We start from the raw sequence: 17,415 nt of genomic DNA, 5'->3' as shown, positions 1-17,415 counted from the left end.
CTCCTCCTACCCCCAAATGTAATTATACCATTGAGAAGTTGATACTATTTATTTGTATAATCACTTTATCATCAAAGTAAATGAATCAAATAAGATACAGCTTAAAAGCATTTTTCTAAAAAGTATCTGTAGGTACTGCTCTTACTATGACTGATGTTGGTGTTAAATACTTTTTTATTATTAGTTTTTAATCCCATTTTAGTTTATATTGCTTGTCTCTTTTCAACTCTGTAGCAGTTTGAGATTCCAGAAATACGAAGTGCGTTATAAATAAAATGTATCATTCAATAATGACCAATATACAGTGGAAGTGAACACTACTATTTGTATCAGCGATGAGGTGGCGACTTGTCCAGGGTGTACCCCCACTTTCTGCCCGAATGCAGCTGAGATAGGCTCCAGCGACCCCCCGCGCCCCCAAAAGGGACAAGCAGTAGAAAATGGATGGATGGATGGTATTAACAACTTAAACCAATTTCCATGTTAAGTTTTTGAGTCAATGTGTCACATTTAAGACTGCTTAGTCTGTGTGATTCTCACAACACAGAAAAAAGTGCAAATGATTCACTGGGTTATGCACTTTTTAAACTTCCCTCCATTTTCTACCGCTTATTCCCTTTGGGGTCGCGGGGGGCGCTGGAGCCTATCTCAGCTACAATCGGGCGGAAGGCGGGGTACACCCTGGACAAGTCGCTACCTCATCGCAGGGCCAACACAGATAGACAGACAACATTCACACTCACATCCACACAATAGGGCCAATTTAGTGTTGCCAATCAACTTATCCCCAGGTGCATGTCTTTGGAGGTGGGAGGAAGCCGGAGTACCCGGAGGGAACCCACGCAGTCACGGGGAGAACATGCAAACTCCACACAGAAAGATCCCGAGCCCGGGATTGAACCCAAGACTACTCAGGACCTTCGTATTGTGAGGCAGATGCACTAACCCCTCTTCCACCGTGCTGCCCTTTTTAAACTTAACTCAGTAAAATAAAAACATTTAAAACTGTAAACATTGGTCACTTGTCAGCATTATCAGCGTATTCCTTTTCTGATATTTTTTTTTAAATATTTCTTGTATTGTAGTTTTTTTAATTTCCCTAAACATAAAGTCTACACAGAAGACAATTAAAAAAGCCTTGATCCTTGAATTATTTAAAACTGTCCACTATTGTGTATCAGTTTGCGTATTTTTTTTATGAAACACAATTAACATTTGATAATTATTTTTAACTTATTTTACAGCATTAATCTGTTTTATATTAACTTATTCAACTCCAATGCAATGTATTCTTATATTTCTTTATTAAAAACTCCCAATAAACACAAGCGCCAAGTCATTTCGGTGGTTGGATGACACTATCAATGATGTCCAGCAGGTGTCAGTAGCGTAATAAACCGTCAACCTCCTGACTCAGAAACTGGGGCGCTTCAGCCGCCATGTTGGCTCCAAACAAGTGACTCACAGGCGGCGCCGGGGCGTCCATTTGAGCCGGAATGACGATGTTTGCTTGCTTCCCGTGACTGTCCCGTGCCTGTCAGGTGATTAGCACAGCTCAGCTTCTCTCTTCAAAGACGCGAGTAACGAATCTGGATAACTGTACATCTCTGCGAGGTAGGACATATGTCGCGGCACTATTGTTTCATTTGAACCGATTTATATTTCTTAACCGTACTACTGTAGCGCCAACTGTTCCGAACGTAATGTCGATTTATTAGGTTTGTTGCATTGATGACGTTAGCATGTCGTTGCTAGCTTAGCTAGTCAGCTGACTTGTACGCGTATGAACACGCACTCATCAGCTTTGCAGCTATAAATGGTCGAATCGAGAAAGCTAATGTGACACAAACGAAACAGTAATAATATACAGTATGTTATCAAAGGTTTAGCGGCCTCATTTGTGTAACCTCGTGACTCTGCTGTCAGGCTCGGTCATGCACATACTGCAGCATCGGCCATATCATCATGTCCACTGGCTTGTTGTTGTCATTTGAGATGATGTAGATCAGCTTGGTTAAATTGCCCGTCGGCGCCTCATGCATGTCTCACTGGTTCTTTCAGAAGAACAGCTGTCAAGATGGACACCTCGAAACTCCCAAAGATCCGGGATGCGGAGCGAGAAAGCGAGTTTGGATATGTCCATGGAGTTTCTGGACCAGGTATGGTTTACTGATCTTTTGGGGGAAATAATATGCATCAGCGAGCATCCGGGTGTCTAAAGCTTTATCTTTAATACATGCATTACATACACATGGTTTAGATGCTACCGCACACAATGGAGCCGGTAAAACTGCAGTACACTGCGCACAGCATATCCTTATTTCCAGTAGCAATGTATTGATCACCAGCGAGTTTTGAGGCCTAATATTATCTCCTATCCACAGTGGTGACTGCTACAGCGATGGCTGGAGCCGCCATGTATGAGCTGGTCCGCGTAGGCCACAGTGAACTGGTGGGAGAGATCATCCGTTTGGAAGGAGACATGGCCACTATCCAGGTCTATGAGGAGACTTGTATCCTGCTTCACAATCAGGAGATCCGGGTTTGAATCTCTGTTGGATTATCCCGCTATATGTGGAGGTGTTAATGGTTATCCGTCACCCCATTTAGGACAAGAGGCGTATAAAATAGATGATTTTGAGTTGGTTTCCCTGACTTTTAGCGCAACAGCTGGCGTGTCCGTGGGTGATCCTGTTCTTCGCACAGGTAAACCCCTCTCTGTAGAGTTGGGACCAGGAGTCATGGGCTCCATCTTTGACGGCATCCAGCGTCCACTGAAAGACATCAATGACATCACGCAAAGCATCTACATCCCGAGAGGAGTGAACATCGGAGCCCTAAACAGAGACCTCAAATGGGAGTTTAATCCTAACCAGAGTCTGCGGGTAAGAAAAGTGTGGCTATATTAGTGTTAATATACATTGACTAATATTTTTGTCTTAGATACCGTCAACAACCTATTTTCCCCTGACTAAAATAAGATGAAAACTAATCAAAACAAATGCACGTTAACTAAGACAAAAACAAGATTAACTGACATTTTAGTCAACAAATAAACACAAGATGAAAATATTGGCAAACGAAATCCAACCATACTTTATTTTGTCTTGTAGATGGGTGGGACAGTTCGTAATATATAAAATTACAGCTCTTTAACAACATACATATGAAAGAGGGGGCGGGAGTTAGTTTTGATGGAGAGCCGATCAAAGGCTTTTCCTTGTGAGATAAGAAGTTTGATGTCTCACCACCAAAACAAAAATGTATGGATTTGACGTGTTCCACATCGTAATGTGAGAGAAAGTGAAGAGGACACTTGTAATTTTTACACTATAATGCCATCAGCAGGCGAGTCGTTACCTCTACACAACTCTTAAGTAAAAGCTAATTCTACCGTATTACCAAATGATTTACAAAAAATGGTTAAGTAACTCTCTGCCTCAAGGAACCATGTATTTAATGGTAAATCTAAAGGCATGACAACTTTTAATGTAGTCCAACGCGTCTGCGTCATATGTACATCAAAAATAGGAAGTGGACACAGTTTTTCCTATTTATTTGAGACTGACATTTAATGGTAAATGAAAGGCTGCAGCCTGCTGCGAGTCCGATATGGAGAATCGGTAGAAAATGGATGGGTGGATGGAGGAAATTTGCCCCACCACATACAGTATGTGTAGTTGCTGCTTCAGGTTCTCCTGCTCATAAACAAATTATGATGAACACATGCATCGTAACTCCATTTCACAACACACATTCTTTACATACCTGCTTTGCCAGAGAAGTAACATAAAAAAATAGAAAAGTACTTGAAATATATTTATATTTATTTACATTGACCTGTGGAGCAAAGAATGATTGAGTACATCATTCCTGATCTTAGGATCATGCTACTTTTATGTTAAATGCTTTGCCGGTAATCTAAATAAATTTGCTTTCAAATAAAGAGGCTTTATCTTTTATACTTTATATTTTAGTTGACTAAATGTCCTGTACATTTAGCTGACTAAAATGTGTAATTTCGTTGACTAAGACTAAAACTAAATTCAAGCACTATCTATAAAAGCCACTAGGTGCCAGTATTGCTTTGTAAAACCATACAGTACCATTTCCATTCATTGTCTGTCTTTAAAGGGGAACTTTTTAGAATTTTGCCTATCCTTTACAATCATTATGAAAGATATGACGACGGATGTATTTATTTTTAATTTTTTAAATGCGATCAATAGTCCGCTTACAATACAGCCTATGGGAGCCGCTTTATTCTGCCTGAAAAGCCCTTAAAAACATTCAAACACCTCCAATAAGGTTTTGTATACATGATGTAAGTATATATGTAATGTAGTACCGGACACATTTACAATAACATTTAATATTTACGTATTTTGCTCATTTCAATCATACGAGGCGCATTAATTTAAAAAAACGCATCACAATCTTAGCTTTTTTTTCACTGATTACTGCTCACTGCAGACTTCATGAAAGACAGCAGACCTAATAAAACATCACTTACTGTACAATGTCTACTGTCATTAGGTTGCAGACTGCTAAGATGTTCATGTATTCCCATTTAGATGAAGAATGACTCATACTCTTCGCAAAGAAAAGTGGGGCAGAACTAAGCGTCTTTCCGTGTTGTTCTCGCCATTCCGGCCGGGGTCTAAATTGGCTGTCAAAGTGTACCAACTTGTCTGAATACATCCTTGCCCTTCTGCTATTTTTATGATCTACAATAAATTTTGACGAGCAAGGAACCAAAGAAGCAGCTGATTAGTTGATCATGTCAACATTGACACACAAGCGCTCGTGATCACGGTGCAGCAATAAATAGTTTGTCTGCGTTAGCGCTTACTATAACAATAGCACTAATACTTGGTTAATATTAAAGTCCATCCATCCATCCATTTTCTACTGCTTATTCCCTTCGGGGTCGCGGGGGGCGCTGGAGCCTATCTCAGCTACAATCGGACGGAATGCGGGGTACACCCTGGACAAGTCACCATCTCATCACAGGGCCAACACAGATAGACAGACAACATTCACACTCACATTCACACACTAGGGCCAATTTAGTGTTCTCCTTTTTGGATGATTGTTTTTATTATTTACGTTTATGAGTTAGAATGCATGAAAAAAAAACATTTTGTAGTCATCTCTTTTTCATAAAGATTGTGAACGATAGGCAAAATTCCAAAAAAGGGCAGTTCCCCCTTAAAGACGTTTAAGTTTTATTGTATTTAAGTTTTATTGTACAGTGCTTTACATTAATGTCCTCTGATTTGAATGTTAGAATGTTGTTAAATCAATCTCCTGTACAGTGAAGGCCTAATGATGGCAGGAATTTGACACTGAAATACTTTACACTTGGCACGCCAAAATATTCAACTCTCATTATGAATTCTATTTATATTCTATTATATTTGCAAAGTCCATAAACTTGCAGTAGTTTATGCCAGACCAATAAAACAATTTAAATAGTTCAACACATAAAATTTCATACAGTATTATTTTTTAAATTGGCAATCTTTTTGTGCATTAGTGAAATAAATGTAATTTGTAATGGGAAGGTTGACCAATTCTGAGTGCAACTATAGTATTGTAGATTCCTAATTAAACCTTTAGCTTGACGCTCCTCTACTTTCTCCTGCTCCGCTTGCTGCGGCAACAACAAACAAACTCCAGACGCTCCTCTTCATTTTGTATCGTTTACTTAATAATTCAAAAACGTAAAACAATAACGATGTGGGAACAACTGAATGGCAAAATAAAAGGAGTTTGTTACAGTAGGTGTTAGAAAAAGCAAGACTAAGAAAAAGTAAGAGTGAGAAAAAGTAAGAATGAGGTCAAAAAACTGTGTGGCTCAATTCCCCCGCACCTGACTGCCATTACCCATAATGCACTGTCCAAAAAACCAACCTACCACACAGGTCCTTCCGCCATATATGCAATTTACACAGTTACGTCATCAAACTATTTAGACAAATGTAATAATTATTCTAAGCATGCAAATCAAGTAAATAGTCCCATTTTGGCTGAATAAACATAAAGCACCTTCCATAAAAATGTAAATTAACTTAAACAGCATTTAGGCTCCTACATTACCAGCCCCTAATTGTTATCAATGTCCTTGAAACAATTACTTAAACATGTTAACACAAATTCAAGGTGCCTAAATAGCCTTAATACTTCTCAAAGAAGCTTGTAGTCCTTTTCCCCATTCCACTCGAGGTCTTTGCTTCGTCTCCATACTTTAATTATCTTCTGCTTCTTGAAGAAGACATAGCTTTGTAATAGGGCGACGAAGCTCGTTAGTCTTAGTTTTCACTTGAGCTTGACGAACAAGTCCGTCTCCACCAGGAAAAGTCTCTAGAATTCTTCCAAGTGGCCAGGAATTTCTGGGTGAAGTATCGTCCACGATCAGCACCACGTCTCCAACACGAAAGTTTCTTCTAGGTGAAGACCATCGCTGACGTTCTTGAAGTTGCGCTAGGTATTCCTTACACCAGCGTTTCCAGAAGATATCCGCAAGGTATTGTACTTGTCTCCATCTGCGACTAGCATATTGGTCGCACGGATGAAACACTCCTGGAGGTAGCTCAGGTTTGACCTTCAGCAATAACAGATGGTTGGGTGTGAGAGCCTCCAAGTCGTTGAGGTCTGAGGATGTCTTTGTGATGGGTCTGCCGTTTATGACTGCTTCGGCTTCACAAAACAAGGTATAAAGACCCTCTTCATCCAAAACTTGTTCCTTTACGGTAACACTCAGTATTTTTCTCACTGAACGGATTAGCCGCTCCCAGCTTCCTCCATGGTGAGATCCTGCTGGTGGATTGAAATGCCACTGGATACCTCTTTGTAGCAAGTGTTCGTAAATCTTCTTGATGTTCCATTCTTTGATTGATTTCCTCATTTCGCTGTCAGCTGACCGAAAGTTGGTTCCATTGTCGGAATACATCTCTTTGACTTGTCCTCTTCTGGCGAGAAATCTTCTGATTGCATTAAGACATGCATTGGTGTCGAGTGAGGATGCGACTTCCAGATGTACGGCTCTTAAAGCAAGACACGTGAAGATGACGCCATACCTCTTTACATGTCCTCTTCCCCTCTTCACTTGGAACGGCCCAAAGTAGTCCACACCGACTCTTGTGAAAGGTGGATCGTCAGGTAGGACCCTGGACAGAAACCTTCTGATGGCTCCAATGACTCCGGGTATCCAAAATTTCTGACGTAGATTGGCCATCATGTGATTCCTTCCGGCGTGAGCTGTTAGGTCATGAATATGTCTCAACACAAGCCTTGTGATGTGTGAATCCTTAGGCAATATGGCTTGCTGCTTGGAGTAGTTAGGCATTGCTGTACGGCTCAACCCTCCACCAACTCTCATAACTCCATCTTGAAGAATTGGATTTAACTTGAAAAGTGAACTACTTTTCTTTACTCTTTGATTTTTCTCCAGCATCGCCCAATCTTCTTTGAAACTTTGTCTTTGACAGAACTTCACAATTTCTGTTTCTGCTCTAGTCATGTCATCACAAGTCAGACACTTTCCTTCGACATCTTTCTTGAATTCAAGCATCTTACTTTCTTCTCCTGATGTTCTTAGTTTGTTTCTTTTTTCCTTCAGCTCTTTCAGCAGATCTTTGAGTTTTAGAAACCAGGCAACAGCACGCTTCAATGCTGTCCAAGAAGAATAATGGTTCATCCACTGATCCACAAAATCTTTGGCTTCTTGTGTCTGAATGACGTATACATGAGTCACTCTTTTGACCTCTAGGTCGTCCATATCCAGCATTCCAGGATCTGGATTTTTAGGCCACTCTTGTGAGCTGAGCAAGAAACTTGGTCCTGAGAGCCAGCTCTCATTTTTCAAAAATGCTTCCATGGTCTGTCCTCTTGAGACGTGATCAGCGGGATTCAGAGCGGTGTTAACATATCTCCACTGAGATGTCTGAGAGTGCTCCAGGATTGCCGCGACCCTGTTTGCAACAAACGTCTTGAATCGGGTACACTCACTGTTTAAGTACTTGAGCACCGCCGTGCTATCTGTCCAAAAGATAGACTCCTGGATCTCCAGTTCAAGCTCTTTTCTCAGAAGCTTATCCATCTTTATAGCAACTGTGGCTGCAGTCAATTCCATTCGAGGAATAGTCGGAGACTTTAGGGGCGCCACCCTTGTCTTTGCCATGATCAAGGTGGATTGAGCTTCACCTGTTGAAAAGCGCGTCAGCAAGTAGCTTGTGGTTCCATAGGCATCTTCACCAAAGTGATGAAGCTGCGCAAAGGCTGGCACACCAAACTGCTTTAACTTGATGCATCTGTCAACTCCAAAATTTTCAAGCTGTGACAGACTTGAGATCCACTTTTTCCATCTCTCAATCACTGTGTCTGGCAGGTCTTGATCCCAACTACCGGTATATTTCTGCCGACATAGATCTTGCAGAATTCTTTTAGCAGGCAATATTACTGGAGCCAGAAAGCCCAAAGGATCAAAAATTGAACTTACTATGGAAAGCAATCATCTCCGAGTGTATGGTCTATCTTTAAGGTTGATCTTGAACTTGAATTGGTCTGATTCGGCACACCACTGGATGCCTAATGTTCTCTCCACTGGCAGGTAATCATCATCCAAGTCCAGATCTTGAAAACCCTGTGCTTTTTCCTTTTCTGGGATCGAGTTAAGCAACTTCCTGCTGTTGCTTGACCATTTTGTCAGCAGAAATCCTCCTTTTGCCAACATTTTTCTCAACTCGGCACACAGGGTAATGGCTGTATCTTCATCAGCAACTGACTTAAGACAGTCATCCACATAAAAATTATTGTTGACAGACCTTGCTGTTTCCTGTCCAAACTCGTCCGCAAAGTCTGTTGCACATTTTTGAAGTGCAAAGGTTGCAACACTTGGTGATGATGTTGCGCCGAAAATGTGAACCAACATCTTGTGTTCAACGAGATCCAGCTCGTAGTTTCCATCAGGCCACCAGAGAAACCTCAGGAGATCAGTGTCTTCGTCGCTTACTCCAACCTGATGGAACATGGCTTCCACGTCCGCCATAACCGCCACAGACTCCTGGCGAAATCTTATAAGGACTCCTATTAGTGAGCTGGTGAGGTCAGGTCCCTGCAGAAGCTGTTGGTTTAGTGAAGTACCTTGAAAGCTTGCGCCGCAGTCGAAGACAACACGCAACTTCTGTTTGGTTGGATGTCTTACTCCATGGGGAGGCAGATACCATGTTCGCCCCTCAGTAGGTTTGCGCTCTTCACCTTCAAGCTTTACTGCATAACCTTTTCTTAAAAGGTCATCCATGAACGCCGCGTACTCTTGGTAAAACTTGACTTCTCTGGAAAATTTATTCCGTAGGTTCAGTGCACGTTGCTCTGCAATTGCCCTGTTATTTGGCATACACAAAGGATTCTTCCTCACTGGAAGGCAAACATTGTAGTGGCCATCTTTAATTACTGCAGTTTGAGACACCATACTGATAAACTGATGGTCGTCCTTGGACATCTCAATGTTTTCATTTTGTCCAGCATCAGGGAAGTCGTGCTTGAACTGCAGCTGCCAAAGCTCCTCAAGCTTCACCACTGAGATTCTATTAGCAGTAATTCCTGTCAATTTGTCCACTGCAGTTCTGTCACTTCCACCTCCGAGTGGTCCATTTACTGTCCAACCTAGCATTGTTCTCACAGCGTATGGTCCATTATCCACACTTTTAACCACTTGCAGTGGCTCCATCGCTTTGGGAACGTTTACTCCGATGAGTAATCCAATCTTCGCTTTAATATTAGGTATTCTCACCTCCTTTAGGTGTGGCCACCTATCAATATCCTCTTGTCGGGGAATATTTTCCTTAGAGACAGGAATGTCTTTCTGTGTATAAACTTCCTTTAGTTCCACAAACTCTTTTCCGTCCAAGCTGCTGATTTCCAAGCCAGTCACGATGCTTGTGTTCACGACTGTGTCGTTTCCCATTGTTCGCAACGAGATGCTTACATTGCGTCCACTCACATTCAGTTGGTTTAGCAGTGACTCTGTGGCAAAAGTAGCTGAACTACCTGGGTCCAGGAAGGCATACGTGATCACTGTCTTGGTTCCTTTTTGTGCCTTGATGTACACGGGAAGGATCGAAAGAACACAATCTTCTCTACCGGCCCCAGTGACACCACGGGTTTCAGTTGTTTGTACAAGGGCACTTGAGATTGTTTGCTGTTCAAAATTGTCCTTTGTGGTTTCTTCTCTGGAGTCTTTATGACCAATGTGTAATAGTGTGGGATGCGGTCTAGAGCATTCTTGACATTGAAGTTTTTGTTTGCAGCTACTACTCATATGTCCATGCTTTAAACATGCAAAACACACACCTTTGCTTCTCAAGAAGTCAATCTTGTCTTTGTGTAGCTTGCTCTTGAATTTCTTGCAAACTGTAAGGCTGTGTTGCTCTCCATTACAATAAACCCAAGGTTTTCCAATAAAGTCCACCCAAACTGTGCGTGTTTTTGTTATGATGTGTTTATCATTTTCTGTCTTGGGGGGCACAACGACTGTTGTAAACACCTTTTTTGGTTTGAGGGTTTCTACATATTGTGGTTTTATTTTCTGTCTCACAGAATCTTTCGTGTTCATGGTGGTTTCTTTTATGTTCCCATAAAGCGGATTCAAAAGATACTCCTACAAGTATTGCTATGTATATTTCACTGAGAAATTATTTGTCATTTTTTTACCAATTAATAACACCATGTTTTTTTTAGTTAATAAAAAGCTGACATTTTACTGGCAGCTTCTTTGATATCCACTCTATCTGCCCTCCAGCTGCTTAAAACAAATATTTGTTTTCCCCCTTTGAAGGTTGGCAGTCACGTTACAGGTGGCGACATCTACGGCATGGTGTTTGAAAACTCCCTCATTAAGCACAAACTGATGCTTCCACCTCGCAGCAGAGGCACCGTCACCTACGTAGCTCCTTCCGGAAACTATGACGTCTCTGTAAGTGTACATTAAAATGCATAAGAATGAATAATAAGCGACTGAGTGTCTGCCATTGTTGCATTCAGGATGTGGTTCTGGAGCTGGACTTTGAAGGCATCAAGGAGAAGTTCACTATGGTGCAGGTGTGGCCGGTGCGGCAAATCCGCCCAGTGACGGAGAAGCTGCCTGCCAATCATCCCCTGCTCACTGGTCAGAGAGTCCTTGACGCTCTTTTCCCGTGAGGATGTTTTTATAAAGAAAGACTTACCTTTGTGTTGTGTGCTTTGAAAAAAACCCAGCTGTCTTTGCTTTTGCAGCTGCGTGCAAGGTGGCACCACAGCCATCCCCGGCGCCTTTGGATGTGGAAAGACCGTTATCTCCCAGTCATTGTCCAAGTACTCCAACAGTGATGTCATTGTCTACGTTGGATGTGGAGAGCGTGGGAATGAAATGTCGGAGGTGCTGCGAGATTTCCCAGAGGTTAGTCCAACAACAATACTTGGACAAATGAAGGTTGTGATTAAAACTGTTGATTGTAAACGACCGCACTGCTTTTTCCCTACAGCTCACGATGGAAGTTGATGGCAAAGTGGAGAGCATCATGAAGAGAACGGCACTTGTTGCTAACACATCCAACATGCCTGTGGCTGCCAGAGAGGCTTCTATCTATACAGGTACTATAAGTGCATAGTTCAGTCACATTACAAATATTTCTAACAAATCTAATAATACTAATAAATGCCAAAGTAGTAAAAACCTTACCTCTAATAAAGAGTCCTGGTACACAAAATACATGACATCTGTAAAGTGAAAGTTTACAGTTAGGTTTAAAGAAAACGTGGTAAAAACTTTACCCCAAGTAAATAGCCCTGGTACCCAGCATAGAAAGTATTTGTTAAGATTAAGTTTACAACGGACATGCTTGATACCCCGCATACATGGCATCTGGAAAGTTGAATTTACAGTGTAGTTAAAAGAGAAAGTAGTGAAAACCTTACCACTAAGAAAGAACCCTGGTACTCAGCAGACATGACATCTGTAAACCTGAAGTTTACAGTGGAGTTAAAGGAGAAAGTAGTAAAAACCTTACCTCTAATAAGGATCCCTGTTACGCAGCATACAAAGCATTTAAGCTGAAGTTTACAGTGGATAAGCTTCATACTCAGAATACATGGCATCTGTAAAGCTGAAATTTACAGTGTAGTTGATTGAGAACGTAGTGAAAACCTTACCTCTAATAAAGAGCCCTGGTATTCAGCAGAATTTGTATTTGTAAAGCTGAAGTTTACAGTGGAATTAGTAAAAAACTTTACCTCTAATAAAGAGCCCTGGTACCCAGCATACAAATCATTTGTTAAGTCTAAATAGGATAGGCTTGATACTCATCATACAGTACATGGCCTCTGTAAAGTTACATTTACAGTGTAGTTAATTGGGAAAAAGTAGTGAAAACCTTACCTCTAACAGAGAGCCCTGGTACAGAATTGGTATTTGTAAAGCTGAAGTTTACAGTGGAATTAAAAGAGAAAGTAGTAAAAAGTATACCTCTAATAAAGAGCCCTGGTACCCAGCAGACATGGCATCTGTAAAGTGGAGGTTTACAATGAAGTTAAATGAGAAAGTAGTAAAAACCTTACCTCTAATAAATAGCCATGGTATTCAACCGATATGGCATCAGTAAAGCTGATGTGTACATTGGAGTTTAAGGAGAAATTAATAAATGCCTTACTGCTATAGAGGGCTGATACGTGGCATACACGGTATATGTAGAGCTGAAGTTTACAGATGACTGAAACAGCAAAGTAATGTATGTATGCCTTTTAGCTCAAACAGTTGCTTGGTGCTCACACACATGGCATCTGTAAAGCTGGAATCTACCACTGTCTGGTATTCTAGTAAGATCTTGATGAAATGTTGGCGTCTGCAGGGATCACTCTGTCTGAGTACTTCAGAGACATGGGTTACAACGTCAGCATGATGGCCGACTCTACGTCGCGATGGGCTGAAGCTCTGAGAGAAATCTCTGGAAGATTGGCTGAAATGCCTGCTGGTGAGTTCATGCCACGTGCAACCTATTTATACGGCAAAGAAGATCCGGATTTGTGAACCCCGTCGTTCATTTTGTTGTGTGCAGATAGCGGCTACCCGGCCTACCTGGGCGCCAGGCTCGCCTCTTTCTATGAACGAGCGGGACGTGTGAAGTGCTTGGGGAACCCTGAGAGAGAAGGCAGCGTCAGCATCGTTGGAGCGTAAGTTTTTAAATTACAAGTTATGTATGTGGTGTATTAGTCATATTTATATGCTAACTTTACTAGTGTGTCGCCCCCTGGTGGAGACTTCTCAGACCCTGTCACCTCCGCCACTCTGGGCATCGTTCAGGTAAGTAATCATTACTCAACGCTCCACTTTTGCTTTGTGCTGGTGTGTGAGCTATTTCCTTTTCCTCTAAGGTGTTCTGGGGCTTGGACAAGAAGTTGGCTCAGAGAAAACATTTCCCGTCCGTAAACTGGCTGATAAGCTACAGCAAGTACACCCGAGCCCTGGACGAATACTACGACAAACACTTCCCTGAGTTTGTGCCCCTTCGTACAAAAGCCAAAGAGATCCTCCAGGAAGAGGAGGACCTGGCTGAGATCGTGCAGCTCGTAGGGAAGGTGAGGAACTGAGGGGTAAAGGTAAGACACTAGGAGAACATCGTCATGGTTACATTTTGTTGTCAGGCTTCTCTGGCGGAGACCGACAAGATCACGCTGGAAGTGGCGAAGCTCATCAAAGATGACTTCCTGCAACAGAATGGTTACACACCTTATGACAGGTGACCACAAAACCTAAACAGCTTAATGAAAAACGTCCTCATCTGACGCTGTCCCGCCTCCACCAACAGGTTTTGTCCCTTCTACAAAACTGTGGGCATCCTCTCCAACATGATCGCATTTTACGACATGGCCCGACACGCCGTAGAGTCGACTGCACAAAGTGATAACAAGATCACCTGGGCCATGATCAAGGAGCACATGGGGGAGATCTTGTATAAGGTCAGCTCCATGAAGTTTAAGGTATGTATTGTTGCTTCTCTTCCCTCATTGCCTCAGTAACATAACATATTCCTAATGGATTACATTTTATTTTCTGTGTTTTTTTTTATGAAAGAGTCTAAAGGCCACACTTAAACTAAAATACATTTTTATAAAAATACCCCAAATAAGTTTTGAAAAAAACTTTTTTTAAACAATACGCTTGCATTATTCTCAGGAATCAAGTTGTAATTGTACAAGAAAAAAAAATTAATTTTATATGTTGGAATTTTTAGAGGGACAATCAAAAATGTGTTTCTAATATTGGAAATGTAATCCAAAAAAAATTCAGTGTGAATTTTATGAGAAAGCAATCATGATTTCATAAGAAATTAATTTTAACTAATTAATATGAAAAATGTACATTCGTGACATTGTTCTCAAAAATCTAGTTGTAATTGTAGAAGGAAAAAGTATTAATTTAATAACTCAACAAAAGTAATCTTGGAACTTAAAGAGGGAATATCAAAAATATGTTTATAATTGTGATATTACAACTTCACTCAAAAAAATTCAGAATTTTACAAGAACACAATCATGATGTCATTTCAAAAACTGATACGTTTTAAATATGAAAACATACTTTGTAACATACGGGGGGTGATGGAAATGATTTCGATGCATCATGACTTGGACATTATTTTTTATTACATTTATGTGAAATAAAGTAATACAGGCGATTCTAAAATGTGCAAAGAACGCGGACACACGGGGGGGGGGGGGCAAAACACATGCAGGAAGAGAGGAGACGCCATGCTAACTGCTAAGCCAGCTTGAATGTGTAGTCTGCACCATGACTAGGAAAGGTTGTTTGCATTGGGTCATACAAGTAAATGATGTGCTTGTAATGTTAAGAAAGTAAACATTGTGGTCATTGACCTGAGTTTTTCACACAGTCCTCAAAATGGTGACAATTTGCCACCTGTCAAACCCTTGGGTACTTAAAATGTAATTAGAACACACCGTGCCATCATATCATGGGCCAAATTGCAGATGCCGGCGGGCGCATTTTGCCCGCGGGCCGAAGTTTGGACATCTCTGATATAAATCAATACAATCAATAATGTGTGTGTGCATTTTGTAAAAATAGGAATTGTTATTTGTGTTTATGGTGCACACAGACGTATTTGAGTGACGGACCGGAAGCTATATTGAGTGTTGTAAGTGGATCGTCCTGTTTGTAGTCAAAAGACAAAACTAATTGAAACACATTTCAGCAAAAGCAACTTTATTATTATTACCTAAATGTTTTGCTTTTTCGAGTGGATTAATATTGACCTATGGATTAATGGATCGCTAGGCGGACCGTGGATAAAACGTGGTCGTGAATAAAGTGCGTTCACTTCAAACTGACACAGCATGCGTGACTTTGAGGAACTTCTGAGTGGGAAAATATTGTTGTGGCAGCACGTTGGAAGAGGGGTTAGTGCATCTGCCTCACAATACGAAGGTCCTGAGTAGTCCTGAGTTCAATTCCGGGCTCGGGATCTTTCTGTGTAGAGTTTGCATGTTTTCCCCGTGATTGCGTGGGTTCCCTCTGGGTACTCCGGCTTCCTCCCACCTCCAAAAACATGCACCTGGGGATAGGTTGATTGGCAACACTAAATTGGCCCTAGTGTGTGAATGTGAGTGTGAATGTTGTCTGTCTATCTGTGTTGGCCCTGTGATGAGATGGCGACTTGTCCAGGGTGTACCCCGCCTACCGCCCGAATGCAGCTGAGATAGGCTCCAGCGATCCCCCGCGACCCCAAAAGGGACAAGCGGTAGGAAATGGAAGGATGGACACAAACTTTTGTGTGGTGTTGCTTCCTTATTGGTTAATAATTTAAAACTGAAGTTAATGGTAGCGGCGGCAGCTGAACTGAATGTGACTGCGCGTCATAATTACGTCGGTCAGCTGGAACAAAAAATAGCGATAGCAGTATCGTTAGTCCAGAATCTTCAGGGTCCTCATGGACCGACCTAATTAGGAACCGGCACCACAAAATACCAGTACTCGGTAAACATCCCTAGTGTTAGCAAACATTTTAAAATGGCTTAGCAAACACTTTAGCATGTGGTAGCAAACATTGGGTGCATGGGTTACCAAAGATGTTATAATGTGTTGGCAAACATTGTATCATGAGATGGTGTTTTGTGTTTGTTAGGACCCCGTCAAGGATGGTGAAGCTAAGATAAAAGCAGAGTACTCCCAGCTGCTGGAGGACATGCAGAATGCTTTCCGGACCCTGGAGGAATGAGTTCTTCCTCACCTCTTAAGCCCCGCCCCCAAGTGTGATGGTGTAGTAAAGTGCAGATTAAATGGTCCTATTTCTGAATGTCATGTGAATTGCTTTTGTGTTTACTCTCCCCTGTTGACATTCCATATCACGTGCACACATTTGACATTGTTGGTTTACTGTCTACTGTAATATGGACCAGTCAGCTCTTATTTATTCCTCTATCATCATGTTGCAATAAAACAAGTCAGGTGCTGCAAAGACAGGAAGTCTCATGGGAACGTGCACATGACTAAAGGGACAAGAGGAATGAGGGGCATCTTCCATTCCCTCTTACCTCCACAGTGTGATATATTATGTGATATGTGTTGCTATTGTGTGTAAAATGTGAACGAATGAGTTGTGTTGTGACAAAACAAAAGTGTTTATGTAAAGTTGTTGTCTCATGAAATAAAAAAGTGAAGTATGCAGTAGTATGTTGCTCTTTTATCTTTAGTTCACCGATTGCATGGGCATGAGATGTTATTTTATCAGCTTTGTGAAGTGATGCCAACCGTTGTCATCTTTAACTTTTATACTGCTAAATATGGAACGTCCAAGAGCTGCAAAGCAAGCATGTGCTGCACATGGTGAGATCATGACGTGCTTACTTGCTGGTATCAGTAATTCCTTCCAACTAGATTAGTGTACGCTATAGTATCTCCAGTTCCGGCCTCCATCAAGACTAATGGAAGCAGAGAAACCACATGAGCAAGAGCAGCAGCTTTGGCCTGCATTGATTGAGTCCATCCAGACTCACACTCAGCGACATTAAAAAGGTTTCAGTGGCCTCACTTATACCTCGTAATGCACATGGCAGCGTCTTTACATGATGGCTGTGTGTGTGTGTGTTTCTTCTCATAGCGTTTGCTCTGCTATTGAAAGTGAAAGAAACATTAGGGTGTGTCCTGTTTACTGTGTCAACTAAACCCTGAATCCGAATCAGGCTGCCACCCAAAACCGATCCTGAGTCAGTTTTATAGAACCACCACTAAAAAGTTACTTATTTAATGCATTTGATTTTTTTCATCACTACCGGTAGTTTATGAGCATATACAATTCAAAAATCCACCATTAATGTTTAATGATGGCAGTGATTGAGTAAAACAGTGGTTAGAAATAC

At 41.4% G+C, this 17,415-nt stretch overlaps 1 protein-coding gene across 1 annotated transcript; it reads left to right on the top strand.

The window, feature by feature from the left end:
- Nucleotides 1–1,450: 1,450 nt before the first annotated feature.
- LOC133607602 (V-type proton ATPase catalytic subunit A) lies at nt 1,451–16,726 on the top strand. Its single transcript, XM_061962386.1, has 15 exons — nt 1,451–1,614; nt 2,062–2,159; nt 2,385–2,513; nt 2,671–2,885; nt 10,841–10,978; nt 11,047–11,198; nt 11,278–11,440; nt 11,526–11,634; nt 12,888–13,010; nt 13,095–13,209; nt 13,276–13,339; nt 13,411–13,614; nt 13,681–13,775; nt 13,845–14,016; nt 16,182–16,726. The coding sequence occupies exons 2-15, from the start codon at nt 2,078–2,080 to the stop codon at nt 16,272–16,274; spliced, it is 1,854 nt and encodes a 617-aa protein (XP_061818370.1). The 5' UTR covers nt 1,451–1,614; nt 2,062–2,077; the 3' UTR covers nt 16,275–16,726.
- The last annotated feature ends 689 nt before the right edge of the window (nt 16,727–17,415 follow it).

The sequence above is a fragment of the Nerophis lumbriciformis genome, linkage group LG09, assembly GCF_033978685.3.
Source record: "Nerophis lumbriciformis linkage group LG09, RoL_Nlum_v2.1, whole genome shotgun sequence".
Taxonomy (NCBI): domain Eukaryota; kingdom Metazoa; phylum Chordata; class Actinopteri; order Syngnathiformes; family Syngnathidae; genus Nerophis; species Nerophis lumbriciformis.
Note: the sequence above shows the minus strand (reverse complement) of the source record. Positions and strands in the feature narration are given on the sequence as shown.

Bases quoted from the DNA above. Each gene is read 5' to 3' on its own strand.
- LOC133607602 (XM_061962386.1), top strand. From the start codon at position 2,078: ATGGACACCTCGAAACTCCCAAAGATCCGGGATGCGGAGCGAGAAAGC. The intron at 11,635-12,887 runs GTACTATAAGTG...TGGCGTCTGCAG, and splicing joins AGAGGCTTCTATCTATACAG to GGATCACTCTGTCTGAGTAC. The intron at 13,011-13,094 runs GTGAGTTCATGC...TGTTGTGTGCAG, and splicing joins ATTGGCTGAAATGCCTGCTG to ATAGCGGCTACCCGGCCTAC.